General features: G+C 40.1%; 1 protein-coding gene across 1 annotated transcript in view; it reads left to right on the forward strand.

The window, feature by feature from the left end:
- Positions 1-20,613, forward strand: part of palm2akap2 (PALM2 and AKAP2 fusion) — an 88,695-nt gene that overhangs the window by 61,805 nt on the left and 6,277 nt on the right. Inside the window, exons 10-14 of the mRNA XM_085463349.1 lie at positions 16,757-16,975; positions 17,087-17,449; positions 18,600-18,698; positions 18,804-18,905; positions 19,092-20,553. Coding sequence (XP_085319475.1) covers positions 16,757-16,975; positions 17,087-17,449; positions 18,600-18,698; positions 18,804-18,905; positions 19,092-20,553 — 2,245 coding nt within the window. The remainder of the gene's footprint in view (positions 1-16,756; positions 16,976-17,086; positions 17,450-18,599; positions 18,699-18,803; positions 18,906-19,091; positions 20,554-20,613) is intronic.

The following is a 20,613-nucleotide window of genomic DNA, read 5'->3' on the forward strand; positions in this document are numbered from 1 at the left end:
AAGGGGATTTTGAAAAATTTCTTTATGAAGGACAAAAAAATTCTGATTTGGACTTTTTAAAATGTGGGAATAGTGTTTCTTTAGTTGGATAAACACTAAATTAAACTGCTGTTATAAACAGTTTAATTTAAATATTAAATGTTGTTTGCATTATTTTAATTGTCTGGAGCCAGGTAATACACTAATATATCCAGTAGTGAATAAAAGAAAGTTTGAATCCAGCTTCTAAAACAAGCCAGAATTGCCACATTCCAGCTTAGAAAAAATGTCATCCAGTGTATTGCTATTTGTGCTCGAGGGAGGAAGAGAGCTAGTGGGATGCAGGAAATACAACAATACAATCCAGCTATGTAATGGCTGCCAGTACACAAACTCCACTACCCGCTATTGTCTGCAACATCCACCAAGTATTGTTGTACTGAGCAATAGAAGCCATTCATTTAACACAAAGCAAGATCAAGCCACCTGCTATCACAAATGCTGTTTACAACAACACACAAACATAGACAATGAAAGTGCATTACAAAAATGCAGAGGACGCAGCACAAGAGAACTGCTCTTAGACATAACACTTTTATACTGACATGGTCAGGAAACAGAGAGCTGAATTGCCTGTAGATGGGATAGTTTGGCTCAAAACTGAAGCAGAAGAATAATCAGTGTTGCATGGAAGTCAGGAGGGATGTTGACCTCTATTGCCAGGGGCTACAAGCTTATCGTACTTCAGCTTTAGACTGGGGTATCATGTAGGCTTTAAATTTTACAGGCTGTGTGTTGTGAAGTTGAGCCAGAAAGGTAGAAGCTGATGTCCAGCCATCTGGTTACTAACAACAAGAACGCCTTATTTTTCTTTTGGGTTCAGCCAGGCAGAGTTGCAATCAGTTGGGCAGGATTCGCAGTTGCTGATGCTGTAATTTTTACAATTTCTCTCTGAGATGTGTGAGTGTGTGTGTTTGTGCGTAATGACTGATTCTGTTGTACAGTCCTGGAGGGAGTTTCCTGTAAAGGTTACCCAAGGTTATGGTATTTGGAAGCAAAACTCGGGACACTTACGGTTAACATTTCATTGATGCGCATTTCAGGAATGTACTGGTAGTGAGCCAGCTGAGACATTTTTGCAGTGTTACAGCAAACAGCCACAATATTAGCACCAGCCGTCCACTCTAGATCGGACTTGTCAGGAAATGGACACTCGATCTCTGGTGATGTTCCGTGGTGTCTGACACCTGGACCCTCTATGTCCTTGTTCTTGACTTCCTGCAGATGCTTGATTAGACTGGGACATAGGGAGTTTGGAGGTCAGCTGTTTCTTTCACCCCTCGTGCATTTTTATGTTTTGCACATCATTAATTTTCTGTTCTCTCCTATCACTCATCGCTCAGTTTCTTTCTATAATTCATAACAGCTCTAAAACAAAGCTGCCATTTGTCAAACCACCAGGTCTTCTCCACATACACATGTGGTACACATGTACCAAACAGGAATAATTTATATTGTGTTTGCTGCATAATAATATTAATAATAATTCACTGTAGATATATCGCAAATTTTAAAATCTGTGTTTATAAAGTGCTTCAGAGGAACAACAAAATAAAACAAACCATTGAGACCAACTATAGGAAGTTCACAGGAATTGAAAAGTTTTAATTTAATTTAATAAATGTAATAAAATTAATTTAATTTAATAAAACTTTAGCAAAAATGGAAACGCTTATCTATAAAAGTCTGTTTTGAGATGTAGATGACTCCACCCATCTGATTTCCTTGGCCAGACCATTTTAGGGACTCAGGGCACTGACTGTAAATGCTCTCCCTCCTCTAGTTTTCAGGTGTGGTGCTGGAATGTTTTAAAAAAAACTTTTCTTGAGGACCTAAAAGTTCATACTGGTGCATAATCTCTAATATAAATATCATTATTTGAATCATGTTAAAAACTAAATGAGTGCTGCTACATTTTGACGTATTCTCTTCCCAGTGCTTTTAGTTTGCATTCTTCCTTAAAAAAAAACAAAAATCAACATGGATGGAAAAAACAGTATTCAGATAAATGGAATATCTGAATCTAAATGGATAACGCAGTGACTGTCAGGCTCAGACATGTTTGCTGTCACTTGCTGTTTTCGTCCTTTGCGAATCCTCCTTCCTTCTAAATACTTGAGGCTAATGAGGTAGCTTCCGGAAATAGACTGGTGATTAACACACTGCTCCTTCCCAGTGTGAGGCAGAGCAGAAGTAGTTAATGCTATAAGCTAACAGCAGGAAACCGTTCACTCTCTTAGGACAGCAGTGTTATTATGCTCTGTCTCATGGTTAGGAACAAACCTGCATGTGCTACTTTCGCTGGGCGGCTATGGGTATGTGACATATAAGTATAGAGATGGGAATGCTTTATCTAAATTGATCAACTCACACAGAGGAAGCGTGCACTGATGATGGATGATGAGGTTAGACTCAAATCTAGATAAATTTCTATTGATCTAGTGTCGTTACATAATTTATTGTAGCTTTATAGTTTTAGTATTGACACCAGCTTTGTTTGGAGGCTCTTACTATTTACTGGATGGTCACTTAATCATCAAACGTTCATTTTGTCTGTTTTTAGGACAGTTTTAGTGATGCCGTCATGAAGCCAACTAAAAACCTAGCTTTGTTTATCAAACAGTCTTTTTGTGTGTGTGGTGCTGTAAGTCTTTCTTTACTCTTTGACCCAAACAATGCTAAATTTGAACTGATGTGTTGATCTAATCTTTAGCCTCCATTGATGTCAAACATGTGACACTCATAGCTGTGCTAATTTGATTAGTTGCTGATTGATTGACTGTAGTCTTGCATTAAAAACTGGCAACAAAAGCAACGGCACGCATCTGTGATTTATATCTTGATGGGAAACAAATTTTAATTCAGCAACCGATCCAGCAATTTGTGGTTGAACTGCTAAAAGCCACGTTGCTTTTATTGTACACCACTTCCTAATGGCTTCTTTTGACTCTGCATAAAATCCACAAAAAAATTGGCACGCTAGCTTCTCTGACCACATATCTTAATTTTATTGCAAACCTTTGCCCATTTGCCTGTTAGCTTCGCTGTGTGGTCTCTGCACCAAGGGTACTTTGGGACAAAATGGTAAGGTGGGCTAAATCACGCTGGGAAAGGATTAGAATTATATGCTTGGTGGCTTTTTCTTCACACACACATGTGCAAAACCACATCCTCGAAACAATCAATCTCAGCCATCCATGTGTCTCCGGCTCAAGTGAAGGTTTGCTCCTTCGTGTCTGTTCTTACTTTATATTTCTCATCTAACCTGTAGGTTTTCATTCTCATGATCTGATACTATACTGTCTATATTTGTCTGCCCAGTGTATCTTGGAGGTTACTTATTCTATAACAAACGGTTTGTCATTGTCCAACAAATTTTGTGTTCACTTTATGGATGTGTGCAATGTGATGAAACAAAGGGAATGATAATTGACTGCACACACTGCGGCCTGCTGGATTAACAGCAGGGGAGAGCTGGACTGTTACATAACCAGTGGAGGAGGAGGCTATCCATGAACAATACACAGTAGTGGAGCTCAGCAGTAAACTGTTCCACAGTAAACTATGAAAATATATATTACATGGGTCTCACTATTAAAAACAGATAAATACATACGATCACACACTGGGTATATCTTCCTAATGTCATATATATATATTAACTCTAGTTTAAGATGTCTGGTCCATTTTACTGATTGGTTACTAATCAAATTAACCTATTACACCTAATTTCATGTCTGTGTCTCGGTTCCTGCTGGCAGAAATTAGTGCCTACATTAATTTAATCTGCAATTTGTGTCATATGATTAATGACTTTTTCGGGTGATGCTGTGGTAATGCTTGATTTAACTTTTATGCACATATTCTGTTTTTAAAGTTGGTCCTTGACTGTTTTGTTAAAAAAAAAAGTTTTGTAGGGTATTCATGGTTTTCCTGGCTCAAAATGGGCCTTTGGGGTTGACTATATATATAAAATTAAGCAGATAGTTTTTGTTGTCTTGGTTAGGTCATTTGACAGGGTAAATTTCAAAAATAATAATAATAAAGCTGTGGTTAAAATACTTTTGTCACAGGTTTTTCATTTTGGTGGAACCCCAAATCTGCATGGCTGGGCACCAGCCCATTATTCCTAATTGTTTCTTTTAAATCTCTCCTGGGAATCCTGTGATAGGTTTTGTTGACACTGTTGCTGTTTAGGGTAATCAACATGACCTGACTTTAAAAAAGGGGTTTTGAAAATATTCTACACCAGCAACTGACTCACTGTACCTCTACTGCCACATAATACATACTGTGCATATTGCACCAGTTCACTGGGCAAGTAGCCCAATACTGTTTGTTTTGCTTTCACAGTATGAAATATTATTAAACACACAGAGATCTATATTAAAGCAATGGAGTCATGGTCTTTAAAGACATACTGTTAGTAATATTGGGACAGCTGTCTAGTGTTACTGTGTTCAGACTGCTTTTTCTTCCAGTTAGCTCTGTGCTTGTGCTGTGAGTGTTAATCTGGCTGTCTGTTCTATGCTTGGAGAGCCTGTGTAAACGACTGGTCACACTCTCTGACTACAGACCTTTCTGCTTAAGAGCCCTCATCGGTGAGCATGAAAGTGTGTGTGTGTGTTTGTATGTGCGTGTGTAGCATTAGTATTCAGCCTGGAAAATCTCACTGAATCTGCTGTCAGGCCCTTTGTTGTTGCTCCATGAAGGGGTCTTGGGGGTTCTGGGTTTGAGTGTGAGTTGTGTCAAGAGAGGTATTTAAAGGAATACGAGTGATATGACTCCAGACATGCATTGCATTTCTGTGTACCACTCAAGCTTTGAAAAGGGACCTTAACATGATTTCTGTCTGGTTGTTGTTTCAGGCTCTCTGGCAGTGGGTAGGTGAATATTATTTTGCAGTGCTGCAATAAGCTGTCATTCTGTGTGTATGTCTGTGGCTTATGTCTGTAGCTTAGTAGAGATAAATAATAGACAGACTTGTTATTTTAGTCCTAATAGAACAGGATGGGCTCTGCTTTATTTCTGCTGTGCTGCTTGGCTGTGAATTGTTTAATGTGGGGGTTGCATGGACTGCAAATGAAAGCTGTTACATCCATCAATCAGTATCCACAGTAACCCCCACCCACTGGCCCCACAGGCGAGTAGATCAAAGTTTTACTAAGCCTTTTATTTATAATATATATTGGTAGACTTATATTTTCTATTAATAGCGTAAATAAATAAATGATGAGTTTTAAGAAAGACATCATTTTTTTTTGCTGACCACCAGAAATTGAAAGTAACTCCAAAAACCTTCCAGTCCTGCAGGAGTCTTTGGGAAAACAGCTTTCTGACATAACCTCTGTAAACACATTTGTGTCACTCTATTTAGGCCAGATTGAATAAAACATATCATAAATTTTGGTCATGCTGTGTTTCATAGTACAGGATTATCCAGGCTTTGCTCACTGGTTTGTGACTGACAAGTTGAGAATTTTCACAGTCAGACCTGAGTCTCTCTCATCACAATTTGTTTCAAAACATCAAGTTGGCAACAGCGAAATCACTCATCCTGAGGTTTTCGGGAACGAATGAATGACTGGCAGCCTGGATGCTGTCAGGCAGTCAGCCTGCAGTTGACTGACATGATGTTTCAGCCAGCTGGTGCCTGTCGGTGTGCATATTCTCCATGTGCCTGCCTCTGTTCTCTCCAGGTACTCTGGTTAGGTTCCCACCAGTTGGGTTAATTGGTGATTCTAAATAATTTGTAGTTGTAAATGTGTGCGTCAGTGTGTCTTTACGTGTTATATCTGTGACAGCTGGGATAGGCTCCAGCCCCACCGCAACCTGAATTGGATAAGTGGAGGAAAATGGGTGGATGTATAGATGGAATTTATCGCAGCTTATTTGCATTCTGACTGCTTTTATTTTAACTTGTTATTTATTCTGTAGCTTTGGCACTGTGCTAAAACAAACCAACACTTTTCTTCACATTTAAGCTTCCTGAGCAGGTGGCTGTCACAGTGCTGCTTGCTCTGTTTGTTAGAGAGCAGAGGCAGTAGCTAGATGACAGCCCCATCTTTAATGCTGTCAACCTTTTTGAGAAAAAACAGAGGCTTCTTGAGCTTAATCTTCATTTGTGTTTTTAGTGCCACAAAGACCAGTAGCTTATGCAAGAAAAGAAAGAAAAAACCAAAGTAGTTATTTAAGAGGGTTTGCTTCAGCCAGTTTATTTCACAGGTGAAACAGCAACTGAACAGTCCACTTGTCCAACAAAAATGTGTTACTTGGACATATTATCATGTTTTAATCATTTATTTATTTCATTAACAATCAGCAACTGGACAAAAACAATTGGATAATCAGCTTGTTGTCTTTCGAGTTATTTAAGTTGACCCAACTGACCACATCATCGATAGTAGTCTGCATTTGTGTGTCTGTTTTTGTGCAGGTGGCATGTATTTTTGGATGTATTTCCTGTGTTGAGTGCCATTTCCATGGACACAATTTACCACAGCTTCCTGGTTTCCTGTTGAGATGACCCTGTGAGCAGTGATAGGCTTATATCCAATCAGTTGTTTCCTTTAGTTTGCCGGATCGTTTTGTTTGACTTTTGGAAGACTGATGTGTTCACCGCCCATCTTTTATGTTGTTTATGTCTTCATTTAGCAGGACTGTTCTGAGATTGAAGGATGGCAACATTTCATTGCAGACTCTAACTTTACTCAGTATTAGCCAGGACCCCTCTGAAAGGGGCTACTTTTGATAGGATGTTGTAGCCTGGAGAATTTGCTTTGACAGACATTGTATCAGTTAGACTGCACAATAGATGACTGACACATTTCACCTCAACCAGATGTTATGAAGCCAGCCTTTTTTTGGAAATAGATAATATTTCCTAAATCTTCATGAAAATTGTTTTTAGGTCATTTAGAAAATAGATTGGTTCATTTTCATGGTTTAACCCTCTTCAAACTTCCTATAAATGTGTAAAAGCAATACTTTTACAAATTCCAAAGGAGAATGAAGCATTTTAATTTCCAGCTATGCCTTTATTTGTCTCGGGAGGAGACACAAATCTTTTTAGGGTTGCATCAAGAAGGGCATCTGGCAATCTGGCAATTCAAACATGCAGTGCTAATCGCTGTGGTGACCACTTATGAAACTAGCTCTGTCCTTATTTGTTATATAAAATAGAATTGTTAACAATACTAAGGAGTTTTAATCTGATGTTCATTTTAGCTGGGATAATGCAGAAAATACAAACTTACTGTTTGCAGATCTAAATGAATTATGACTATACATTGAATGTAACATTCAGCTAGGATTCAAAGGTTTTGTTAGCATGCAAATTTGTTGTTATTGAGAGTTAAACTATCCATAGAGAAACAAAACATATTTTGCTCCTGGCTGCAAATATGCTTTAGTTGGGCATTTTAACATGGCAGTCTGTGGGGACTGATTCAGTTTTGGAGCCAGTTTCAAGTAGCCATTGGCATAACTGCAATTTGAAGCTTGACTTCATTTTACAGTCCCAGAGGTTGCTGCTTGCCTGCAGGCTTTGTGGTCTCCCGTGACCTGTAAAAAAATATGTCACTCATTGAGAACTTGCCTCAAGGAATCCAGATTTTGCAGCAGTTGGGCTCCCATGTTGAACTTTGTCAAATTAACCCTTCGCATATTAGGAACCTCACACTGTGTTTTTTGGGGGTTTGTTGTTTTGGCGGTACAATATGTGAAAAAGTTACTTGTAACTTTATGCATAAGTATTGTGGTGGGGGTAGAGCTGTGTCTTTCTGCCATGCTGTAATAAGTAAATGTGTCATTTGCTGTGTTTTTAATCAATCATGATCTACTTCCATGACATAAGATTGCTCCGGGCATCAATAGTGTTGACCCAGTTGCATGGATTCACACATAGAAATACACACATGACTACACAATCACTCACACTGCTGCTGTGTTCCTCAGTCTGTGACTCTCTTTGTTTTCTCATCTTTCACGGTTCCTCTAATACATCCAGTACTAAGTTTGCAGAAATTAGCTTATCACTAAATTACTAGCACTGGCATACACAAATGACCATCACAAGTTTCTTTGTTCATTACACCCCTCCCTGAAATTAATCTCCCCGGTGCATATGCGATAATTGGGTTAGTGTCCCACTTTTCTGTGACCAGTTTCCCTTCATCATATGGCCCAGAGTTATTTCGAGCCTGGGAACTCACTGATGGCTTCTGATTTGTCAGTTCAAACAGGGGCACTTAAAAGGGGCAGGAGTGGCACAGCTCACATTTAATTTAAGATTTAAGTCGTTTTTCATTGTGGTCAGGACTGAATTCACAGTGAGGCTATCTCCTGTCACGCTCAAGTACAACTTTTTCTGGGCTTTCTTTCCCTTAGATTAGAATAACCTCTCTTACCTCTGTTTTCCACATATTCATACTGATTTCTTTCAGTTTTAATAAGATCTGAAAAAACATACTTGTTAATACTAAAATTAAAAGGTGTGAAAGATGACATTTCACTCCTGATAGTCAAAGAAAACAAGATTAGTGAGTGCACTTTATGCCTCTTCGGGTGTATCGCATCTGGCTGCGCTTCTTTTCAGTACAGTATCGCAAGTTACCAGTAAAAAGGAGGAATATAGTTTACATAGGGTGGAATAGCTGATTAAAATAAATACAATATATAAGGATAAAACTGCTTATTGAAGTAAAAATTAACCAAAATATACAATTACATAATTGTACAATTACATAATTCTAATTAGAGTATAATTAGATTTTTTTTAAAAAAGTCTACAATTTCCACAAATATTCATATAAATGTCATGTAATTAAGACATTTCTAAGAAAAATAAAAAACTATCATTGTATGACGTAGGAAAGATTTCCTGTGTCTATCCATGTGGCAGTGGAGCCAAAAAAGGGAATCTTCTTATCTTCATTTACTGGTATTTAGCTGTTTGTAGCACCATCCTCCTTTGTTTTAGGAGCCACTAACACAATCGGACTAATTGCTCTTGTAAACTGGACAAAAGTCTTTCCACTTCAGCTGTGTCCTTATGTAGTGTTTGTGAGCAGAGAAAGTGAACCGTGACCAAGATCAGCTCTAATTTCTAGGAGCCTGATCCTATGACCCAGCAAACACACAGAATGAGACATGCAAACAGCGTTAGAGTAACGCTTGAATACAAAGACTGATTCGTATAATTAGATAGTTAATGCTGGTATTTGCCATTTGTGCCTGTGCTTTATCTTTAACAAGGGGGACAAGCCCATCAAACAACATGAACACTAACTTGCAGGTTTAGATTTCTCTACTGAAAGCACTAATAGTAAAATACTTTGAGGTGACATGGTTAAATTCATTTTATTAAAAGGTGAATACAGACAGTGAATCAGTCTAACCTTAATATGAGCCTGAGTCAACAGTCCTATGCTATGATGACAGAAGAAAATATCATTACTCTCTTATCAGCCCCTCCTATTTTCTTCAGTCATCATCTCTTCATCATCGCCTGCTTCTCGCTGTCAGCTCCATTCCGACAAGAGTTATAGGTTAAAGGGAAAGTAGGCAAGCAGCATGCACTGGGGAAAGAGAGAGTTTGTGCAGGAAGGGAGGAGGCACAGGATGGATGTTTTGTTGCCTGTGCTTATATGAGGGCTTGCACAGAAGGGGTCTTTGTGCATGAGCACGTGCATGCGGGGAAAGACATACACATGCACACAGTTTGCCCATGACATCACAGCTTACCGTTGCAGCCCGGCAGGAATGTGATTGAGAAAGGAGAAGCTTTGTGGAGGAGAGGAAAAGAGATGGGAGGGGAGGAAAAGGAGGAGAAGAAGAGGAGGAAAAGGCTTGGCTAGGGAAAAGTCCGGCACTCCCACTATTGGGAACGAGACGGGCCAGGGCTGGACAGAGCTAAATAGGAAAGCGGATAAAGCTTAAGGAAAGAAGATCTACGGATGTTATACAGTGCAGCTTTTAAACATTACACCATGGAAGTACAGATATCTCAAAAATAGATTAATCCAGTTGTACTTGAAGACACCATTAGGTGAGTAGTAACTAGTAATTTTTGTTTGACAAATTCATTTTATGACATTTCTTTACATCTAGTTATTTAGTTCATTAGATTGTACTTTTATTTGGGAGAGACATGGTAAAATATTCTGTTCACGTTTTCTTAGTTTTCCTCAAAAATGTTCAAATATATTTGTAAGAAAGAAAAATCCTGTGAATTGTCATCTAGAGCAGGTAACTGTGAACTTGAATATTGTAACAGAGAAGAAGGGAAAGTGATAGAGGAGGGAGAGAAATCCAATCCAAGGCACACACCCTAACAGATTTTTGTAAGTTATGTATGCCAAAGTTGAAATACTGTTGATTTGCTTGTCCAGATGTTTGAATGTCATGTTAAACTGCGCACTTTGGGCTGTTTAACCCCAGCTGTGTATCCCCCTTACTCAGTCCACCTGTCTGGCTGCTGTCATTCCCAACCTATTACTCATCGTGGATTAGTTAAAACACTGATTTATGCCATGGAATTTCAAATTGTCTAGCGTGAATAGTGATTAAACAAAGAAGATGTGGTGAATAGCACTGTTTGGCCTGGGTCCCCAATCCAGGGTGTTTGGGTATGAGAACACAGGGCTAAACCAGCACCAGGCTCTGGTTACCACTCAGGATCATATTCAGTCAGGAAGCAGATACGACAACACCAGCTGTACTGGGTTACACAGAAGTGTAGTGTGAGTGTTGTGTGACTGTGTCATCATACTTTCACTTCATGTTTGCCATGTGTTTTGGTGGATTTGCGTGCTCTAGCGAAAGACCATGACGTGATATTAAAGTTATGGAAAATGTGTGTATGTGCGCGTGTGTGTGTACAGCCTGTGAGTCATGAAGTGTGTGTCCATGTATTTGGGTAAATTCTCATCTTATTGAGTGTGTTCCCCACTACCACCATCCAACATCTCCAGCATGCAGCTTAGTATGTGTGCTCAGATACAGAGTATGTGTGTCTATTTGTGATTTTTGGGTATCACAGCCAGAGCCTAAGCATTTCCAGATGTGATAGCTGGAGACAGGCAGAGACGGAGGCAGAACATGCGACTCTAGCTGACTCATATAGAGTCAAGATTGTATTCCACTGAATTCCCACCCAATATGAAATCATAATACACCCAATGTAATTGAATAAGTTATAGTAAGATGGGTGCAGGGCTATTTAGACTCCTAATATCATGTTTTACACTCATGTTACTCTTACAGCCAAAACAATGCTATTTATCCTTCGTGTATATTTGACTGCTTTTGGAAATGTAACAGCTATTGGGCACATGTCTGAAGTTTTCAAACATTCAAGCACATTATGAGCTGTGTCTCTTTTCCATAGACAGATGGTTTCTTTTCACACTCACAAACAGATGCATGCAGACAGCTTGCTCCTTTAGCCAGACAGGGAAGGTGTACAGTGTCCTTCATCACAGGTATTAGAGCCTGAGCCTTGAGGACAGGCAGCTATGCCTGGAATGTCAGTTCACCTCTATTGGAGTCAGAAACACACAAACGCATACACGCATGCACACCTGCTATACAAATACACACCCTTGAAAGAACGCACTCTTGCATGCATGCACCGATGCACAGCTACAGTCACATACACACTCCTTTTGTGTGTGTGCAGCAGAATAGCACTGCATATGAAACATTCCTGTACTGTAGTACTGTTTTCCTGGGCCAGTAACAGGATATCCTCCCCCTCTGTACTGTCCTGCCTGCTGGACATGGACTCCTACACACACATTCCTGCACATAAAAACACACACACACACACACACACACACATATAAATGTGTGTAATATTTGCAGCAGGTCAAATAAGTAGACAGAGGAGCTTATCTGGGCATGAGTGTGTGTAAAAAGCAGGGACATCTGGTCCTCACATGATCCCGAATATAATTAACTGGGTGAAAAATCTTTTGACTTGTTGAAGGCAGAGTGTGAATGTATGAGAGATGGAGAAAGGGAAAAAAGAACCTCGAATTCCTTTTGCTGAAATGATAAAGTAGTAGCAGAGGCATTATAAGTCGAAGACTCGGCACTCCGGGAATCACTAATTGAAATCTATTCCACAACAGCAAAAATGGTGGTAGAAAAATAACTTCCAGGATTATAAAAAAGGTCTTTAACTAATATGGGGGAAAAGTCAAACAACTTCTTGTGCAGTTTTTATTAGATTTGAGTTATGATTTGTTCAGTTTTTATGAAATTTAAATTAAACCAGGTAAAGCTTCAAAATAGTTGCCCAAATACATGCCCTGAGTCATTTCATCATGTCTGTGAAATTTAGAGACTTGCCTGTAGTAAAAGTAATAAGACAGCCTGCGATTAGTTTTATGATAGTTTAACCAATCACTGTACAGAGAAAGTAATTATAAAATTGGTCTTAGTCAAAACTAAAGCGCTTCTTGGAAGTGGTGTTTTTGTTAGCTGTCCAAATGTCTCTAGAGACTGTATCAGTCTCGCTCACTGTATCAGTACATTTCTTTTGTCTGCAGGATTGAGTAAATATTTTTGAGTCCATGAATGCGTTTCTTTGGCATAACTTTTTATTCCCCTGATCTCCCTCTTTGAGAATTTGATTCTGTAAAGAATTCACTTTAAAGGCCAGCTGCTGAATTGCAACACAAGGTGGAGGCTCATTCCTTATCGTTGATTTGAGCAAGAGTTAAGAGTTGCACACATATTGTTTTCATTTGTCATTAGCAGACATAGTGCTTAAGATATTGGGTATTGTGAGGTTGTTGTTATGTACTGTGCTGTGTGGGTTGCATACATACACCTTCACAAATACACGAGGAAATGCTTTTTTTCTGGCAGGCAGCGGGAAGCTGGATTGGGAAGAAGAGTTATTATACGCTTGGATAATTATTCCTTATATTTGACTCTACAAATCTTGGAAATCAGATACTTACTTGGGATGGCATGACCTTGACCTCAGTGACATGTGAAGAAGTCCTTTTTTATCATGATATAGCCTTCATTGCAAACCTTAAATAAATATCTCTAAAATTCTAAACATGTCTCAGAGTTATGCTGAAAAACATAGTTCATGCAATAAAGTCTTCTAGGCTGGACTCATTAATATCAGGCTGTTCTAAAAGTTGTCTAAAAAGGCCCCAGTTAATCCAAAACTGCAGTGAGAGCACTAGAGACGAGAAAGAGTTACATATTAGCTATTCTTCCTTGGCTTATTTGGGGTTCCTAGAGTTTTTAAAAGTAGAATTGGAAGCAGAGCCTTCAAGTATCAGGCCCCTCTTCTGTGGAATCAGCTCCCAGTTTGGATTTGAGAAATAGGCACTCTCTGCTTTTAAGAACTTGCTCTCCTGGATCACGTGACTCTGAACCATCCCCTAGTTATGCTGCACTGAGCATTTCTTCTTCACTCACCTCGTTTCACTCCTCACATGTTTCTGCACCACTGCAACATGTCATTAATGTTGGTCTCCTCTCTCCCTTAGCCTGTGTAATTTCCTGTCCCCATATGCTCTCTTTTTCTTTTCTGTTTCCTCTAACCATACCATCGGTCACAGTGGATAGCTGCCCCTGTCTGGACCTGGTTCGGCTGGAGGTTTCTTCCTCTTAAAAGGGAGTTTTTCCTTCCCACAGCTTGCTTGCTCACAGGGGGTCACTTGAGTGTTGGGGTTTTTCCCAGAATACTGTAGGTTCTTACAATATAAAGCACTGTGAGGTGACTCTTGTTGTGAATTGTATTTTTGAATTCTTTTTTATGTCATTTTTACTTTTTGTTTTTAATTTAGTTCAGTTTCATTTTCATTCCCAAGTTAGTTGGTTTGTTTGTTTCAGTTTAGTTTGTGTTTGAAAAGTTTAGTTTCAGTTTTGTTGTTGTTGGTTTCATTTTGGTTTATGCCTTTTAAATTATTATTGTATGAAAGGTGTAACAGATGGGCAGGATTTAGGGAAACCATTACAAGAATTGCTATAAAAACACAACCTTTTCAAAGCAGCTGACTTACTGTCTTGTGGACATCCACAGTCTCAATAAACATATCCATCAAAGCTTCATCAGGGACACTGTGATAATAGAATTTTTCCAAACTTACAAACACTAAAGCTAAGCAGATTTCCTATATATTTTTCTTTAATTTTCAAAGGGGTTTTTTTGTTTTGTCTTATATTTTATCAAAAGTCAAGTTTTTTTTCATATACAGTTTTAATTTTTAGTTTAGTTTTAATTAAATGTAAAAGCTTAAAACTTTGGTTGGAAGATGTTAATATATTGCCAAACCTGTTCTCACAACAAGTTATTAGCAGATTTCTGTTAACATTTGTAAAGACAGTAATTTCCCAGAGGATAAATGTCAATAAACTCCATGCTCTCCTCCCTTTTCCTTTAGCACCAGTATGAGACTGACATTTGTGGTTTCTGGTAAAATCCCCCAACTATTGGGTGGCTTGTTATAAATTCTGTAAGCTGCTTTTTGAGCCCCATCTTCCAGTAAAAATATTATTCATGTTGATGCCTTAAAACCTACAAAACAAAGTAAATCTCCATTAATTTTAGGTGTCTTGTGTCGTAATTAGCCAACATTTGTATGTTAAACCCATATGGGGGGGGGTTTCCACTGAAATCCTGATTGAACTGGCATTTTAAGCATGCTGATGTTAGTAATTAGGACAAAAAAACACTGTCCCTGAAGACTCACAAATCCATTAGACAGTGTTTTGGTTTTTTGAGGTCTATTGTTATTTTACACTAGATTTTACAGAGGCACATTAGAGAATGTGTTAATAGATCGATAAAGAGAGAGAGTATGGAAGCAAAGAGATGACCAAGATGCCCTCAGACAACATTTTTATTAAAAGGGAGGTGGAAGAGAGCAATAAAGAAAAGATGACTAGGGAGGTGAAGGGAATGTAGAGGAAACTGTCCCTTCACAAAGCTTTTTAAATAGAGCTGGTCAAATCCTCCAAGAGACTTCACTGGCCACTGTTTCAGCATTTGAGCAATCTCAGAGAGCAGAGAGGAAGGAAAAAGCTCAAAAGGGGCGGTGAAGAGGAAGTGTAGATCAAGAAACTGAAAGGGAGCAAAAAGAGGGAGTGGTACGTGAGGAAAAGAAAGTGATCCAGGCTTAATTTTCATGTTGACAATAAATCCAGCTGAATTATGCCACTGATTGTCCAAAACCCCGTCCTGTGGATAGTAAGAAGAAGGAATGTTCCCAAATGGTACAATATGACAGTCTGGTAGTTTGTCTGAGGCCTGAGGTGGAAGAGAAGAAAAAGCCGCTCACTTTTGCAGAGCTGTGTCAAATGATTACTATTTTCTTTATTTGTTGTTTATGATTTAAAAAAAAAAGAAAAGAAAAATATCCTCATAAAATCCCAGTGCTCAGGATGACCTCATGAAGTGTTTGATATGTCTGACAAAATGTTGAAAACACCCACATTTTCAGATTTGTAATCCTGGTGACATATTTTCTACTAGTACTACTAGTACTTCTACTCGTATGTGAAGTTGACAGCTACTTTTCTCTCTAATAACCTGTTGGTTAATGGTTAATTTATCAGCAGACTAGTTTACTAAAGTTATTCTCATTAAATCCCCTCACACAGACTGAAATATTAAAAAAGAGGGGTCAACAACTCCTCATTAAGCTCCTGTTAGAGATACGCACATGCTTAAGGATGAATTATAATGGCTACAAGGCAGTAAAGAAGGAAACCAACATTTTTAGAGAGTAATGTCCAGGAAAAGAGAGGCTGAACTGTGTAAATTTAGCTTCTTATTAATGGTTTATCTGGAATGTGAAGGATGATTCATTAAACCAGGTTGAGGATCTGATCTGTGCATACTAATGCTTCAATCAATATGGACCTTACAAGACTCAGCTACTGCCTGTATCATTCTTCCTTGAATGACTACAAGTGATATGTAAGTTTAAAAAGTGTATTTATAGAATGAAACATAATATATTAAAAAAAAAAAAAAAAAAAAAAAGGTCTTATGATAGAACATCACCATTTTGCCTTATCTGGTGATATGTGCTTCATAATGTGACATACTTTCAAACCATGGTATAATAAGTATGATGTAGCCGTGTTAGCTGACCTGAGGTCACCTGTGTATTTTTATAATAGTGTGCCGTACATATTAAATTCCATGATATGTAGCAGTTGTCTATCAGTCAGACAATTAGTTGGAACTGGCCCAACGTGCACCACATTAGGAAAATCTTTTGTGTTTAGACGACATTCATTCTTCTCAAAATAGCTACTGACAACATGGCCCTGAGCCTGGTGCTTAATCTGAAACACTTAAGTGCAGCTCCTCCTAGAAAAGACGAGTGAATGTGTGTAAAGGTGTATCTTCAACCTGAAATGTCTTCAAAGCTGACATAGCAAACAGAACGCCTGAGTGCTTTGACTGTTGTAGCAGTCTTCTGTCATACAGAGCAACTGTGTGTATTTTGTCGCCCCTTAGTGGTGGGAACCAGTCAGAACACAGTGTTCTGCTGCAATGCAGACCAAAGAACATTCATGTGTGAATTGATGTGTCTAAATGATAGTGGTTAGAAGCGGCTGACCTTTCAAAATAATATCTAAAGTTATTAAATGTCCACATTGTCTTTATTAAACCAACTATCAGTCAGCTTCAGCCGGCAGAGCTTCTGAAACACCAATGTTTCTTTGTTGACAGAAATCATGGCAAGCAGAGGATGTCAGTGACTCAGTCCCGAGAGAGCGAGCCCTGAAAACTGTCAGTTTCCAGGAGTCAGTCAGCGTTATCACTGACAGGCCTGCAGCCATGGAACTGGAGAGCCAGCAGATCCAGCACGACTGTCTCAGCAGTCCCAGTAACAGAGCCCACAGTCCAGTTGGAATGAAAGTAGAGACTCCTGACTGTGAGGTAGTGCAGGTATGCAGATCAAAACAAGTTAACTAAAAGGTTTTAACTTCTTGTTTTATTATTTGAAATTGGCGGCACATTCTGTCACAGTATTTTGAAATATGACTGTTGTTTCCACAGGAGATCTGCTACCTGGACCAGGTGTTAGATGCAGCCTCAGACACACCCACAAATGGGAACTCCTCTCTGTCACGTCACACCAAACCCATCAGCATAGATGGAACTTCTCCTTCTGTGTGTGTGTCACCCTCCTCCCCTGTCAATCACCACTCGATCGTTGTGGAGGGACAAAAACAAACCACGTTTCTCCACCAGGACGAGTCTGCCGTTAAAACCAACGGGCACGCGCAGGGAGACGAGTCTGGGGGCAGCAGGGCAAAGTTTGAGCTGCGAGCATTTCAGGAGGAGAAACGCCCGGCCAAGCTGTTCACCCCTGGAGAGGAGCAGCAGGTCAGGGTGACGAGGAGACGTCCCTCAGAGGAGGTAAAAGGCTGCTGGATAATGTATCAGACTGTAACAAATACGCCATTCAGAAACACAGCCACAGGAGACCACGGTTTGTTTTATCAAATCATGTCTTATGAAAACAAAAATGATGTAAAACAAGCAAAGATGAGTTACTTGGGGTAGGTTTACCCCATTCACTAGCATGCTTTTGTTTATAATGATAAATAACCATTCTAACACGAAAAACAACAAAATAAAATGAAATGATTAGTACTTAATGCAAAAAATGTACTTGCTTTCAGTTGCTCTATTTTAATACCAGAGGCCTACTCTTAAAGACCAGTGTTCCTTCATTATTACTATACAAAATATAAAACACCTGGAAACATTTTTTAATGTACAAACTACGTAAGTAGAAAGGTCATGACTGAGATCACTGTAGTCTTACTGCCACCTAAGACTTCATATTGAATTGTGAAATACAGGCTTGAAGGAAGGAATTTTGAAATTGAAAGTGTGTGGCAACTGTCAGTGACTCATGATATGACATCAAAGCTCAAAAAGACATATGTGGTAACATAAATAGAAACAATGGCAATCCCCTGAAATTCTATCAACAGAAGGGGCTCAAAACACTGTTTTTGATCCTAAGTAATATTAAAGCGTCATACTAAGACCACAGTCCAAAATGTAACCTCCCACAGGCCTCAGGAGAAGCCTGAAACTGCGACACTTTCCCACAATAGTTACACTTACTCATACACTAAAAGATTTGGCAAAGACTCGGGATTTTGCAAGGTTACTATTTGCAAGGAGTACAACTTAATTCCTTGAGAAATTGTTCCCGTCATGCTGCAGATTTCCAAGGAAGAAAAACTGCTGAGTAATGGAACAGACACAGAAAGAGCTTTAGTGGTTTGTTCTGAAAAAAAGACAGCTCTGACTGAGATTTATGAGCACCTTACACTGAATGATCGAGACACAACTGCTGTGATTTTACCGCAACACGATTGTGTGACACTGACGTTGCTTGAAAAGCTGTTAGCATTACTTGTAAGATGGCATTAACCAGTACACAATACACAATAAAAACTTTCTTTGTTTCCTTGTTGGTGCACTAGTTTATTGGAAATTCTCTTTGTACATTTTCACACTCTTCTTCTCCTGGTTTGTTTTTCCATGTCAGGTTCAGGAATTGGAGCGTGAGCGTCAGGAGCTGATCAGAGACCAGGCAGTGAAGAAAAACCCTTCGATTGCTCAGCGCTGGTGGAACCCTCCTCAGGAGGTAGATCACCATTTAATCTCTGGTAGTTTTCGTTTTTCATTTAAACTGTGTTGTCCTAATGACAAATTGATTGATTTGCCATTTTGTTGTTTCAAATCATTCAAGATCCCTTTGGAAGAACAGCTAGAGGCAGATAAGCTCGAGTCTCTCAGGAAGTACCAGGAGAGGAAACAGCAGCGACATAATCACACTTATGCATACACACAGGTAAGACACACAAACACATGCACAAAACAAAGGAGCTCAAGCTCACACACTCAAACATGTTCTTTGACTTTGAGGAAGCATGATAAATTTGGACTGTAATAGATTAAATAAAGATGTCTTAAGCCTCATTGCTGTGCAGTTTTCTAATTGACTCTTTTGTATTCTGTACTCTCATCTGTTTTGCAGCCTCAGGTGTCAGGCCCTCCCACAGTGGTAACCCTTGATTCGGAGCTAACCAGGAAGGAGGACATCGTGGAGGAGCAGATCAACTTCTCCTCTGCTAGGAAGCAGTTTTTGCAAGGGGAGGCTACCAAGAAGGATGTAGCTCCTCAAATATACTCTGCCAAACCCTTCTCGAAATCCACAGCCAGGGGCAGCCACGGGAGCAGTGACATTGTTGCAGAAACTGGGGAGACGCACGTGACCTGGTCTGATGAAAGAACTAAAGATGAATTCACATGTGCGCTAGCTGTGATGACAATCCTACCTGAGGAAGAGGAAGCAAAAGGTCATTTTCATCCAGCTTTTCACCCAGAGGAGTCTGACTCAGGACTGGACGAGTTATCAGTCCGCTCTCAGGACACTACTATATTTAGCTTGGATAACGTTTCTGACAGCGGGGCTTCGCTACCCCCTACCCCATTGCCACTTACCCCTGTGTCACCACCTACCCCTCAGCCAACTACTCCAGTCAACGGGCAGATGAGTGGCAGTCCAACAGAAGATGAGCTGGAGTACCACGCTGGGGTTCTTGTTCAAAATGCCATCCAAAATGCCCTAGCAGCTGAAAACGTAGAAGACTGGCAGCAAGCTGACTTGAATTCTTCACAGCTGAGTACCCCTGCATCTCCATGCTCTGTATCCACAAGCAGCCCAGTGCCAGTTTCTTCCTCCCCTGTGTCTTCTGGTGGAGCCCCCAGTTTCCAGTCACTTGTGTCCTCCAGTCCTGCGCCATCCAACTCATCCCCACAGCCAGACAGGCAGCCAGTGGTGAGAGTTGTTTCCCAAGAGAAGCCATCAGAATCACAAGAGGCTCAGAAGCAACAGCAGTCCCCAAGACCAGCACAATCACAGCTCCAGACGCCTTCTCCTCCACCGTCTCAGCCTGTCTCACCACCACAGAGGCCCAGAGACGGAGGTCCCAGGATTAAAATCCAGTCCTCCTACACCAGAGCGCTTGCTTCATCAGCTCCAGCCCCAGCTCCTGCGCCTGTGCCTGCTCCTGCCACAACAGCTCCTGTCTCTAGGCCAACCCCTGTATACCGTCCCCCGTCTCCTCCAAGCCCAGAGAAACCAGAGTTCAGCTACTTCAGTAAATACTCAGAGGCGGCTGAACTGCGTAGCACGGCGACAGCAGCGCGAGGGCCAGAGGTGGAGGCGGCTAGTGGCCCGTTCCGCCTGCGCTCCAAGAAGCAGCGAACTCTGTCCATGATTGAAGAGGAGATCCGAGCAGCTCAGCAGAGAGAGGAAGAACTGAAGAAGCAGAGGGAGGTGCAGCCTACCGTTGTTGTCCGGCCCAGCGGCACTTCCAGCAGTAGTCATGGACCTGTGAGGACGGGGATGCGGCACGCCACTATTTCCCCCACAGATAAGATGAAGAGCAACAGTTTGCCAACTAGACTCACATTGACAGCACGGACAGCGCCAGGTCAGTTAGTACTGCAGGTCCTCACAAGGGTCATACAGTCATACAGTTAACAAGCTTATT

Source organism: Copadichromis virginalis, linkage group LG7 (assembly GCF_057382275.1).
Source record: "Copadichromis virginalis isolate Kocher_CV1m ecotype Utaka linkage group LG7, C_Virginalis_male_GT1.1, whole genome shotgun sequence".
NCBI lineage: Eukaryota > Metazoa > Chordata > Actinopteri > Cichliformes > Cichlidae > Copadichromis > Copadichromis virginalis.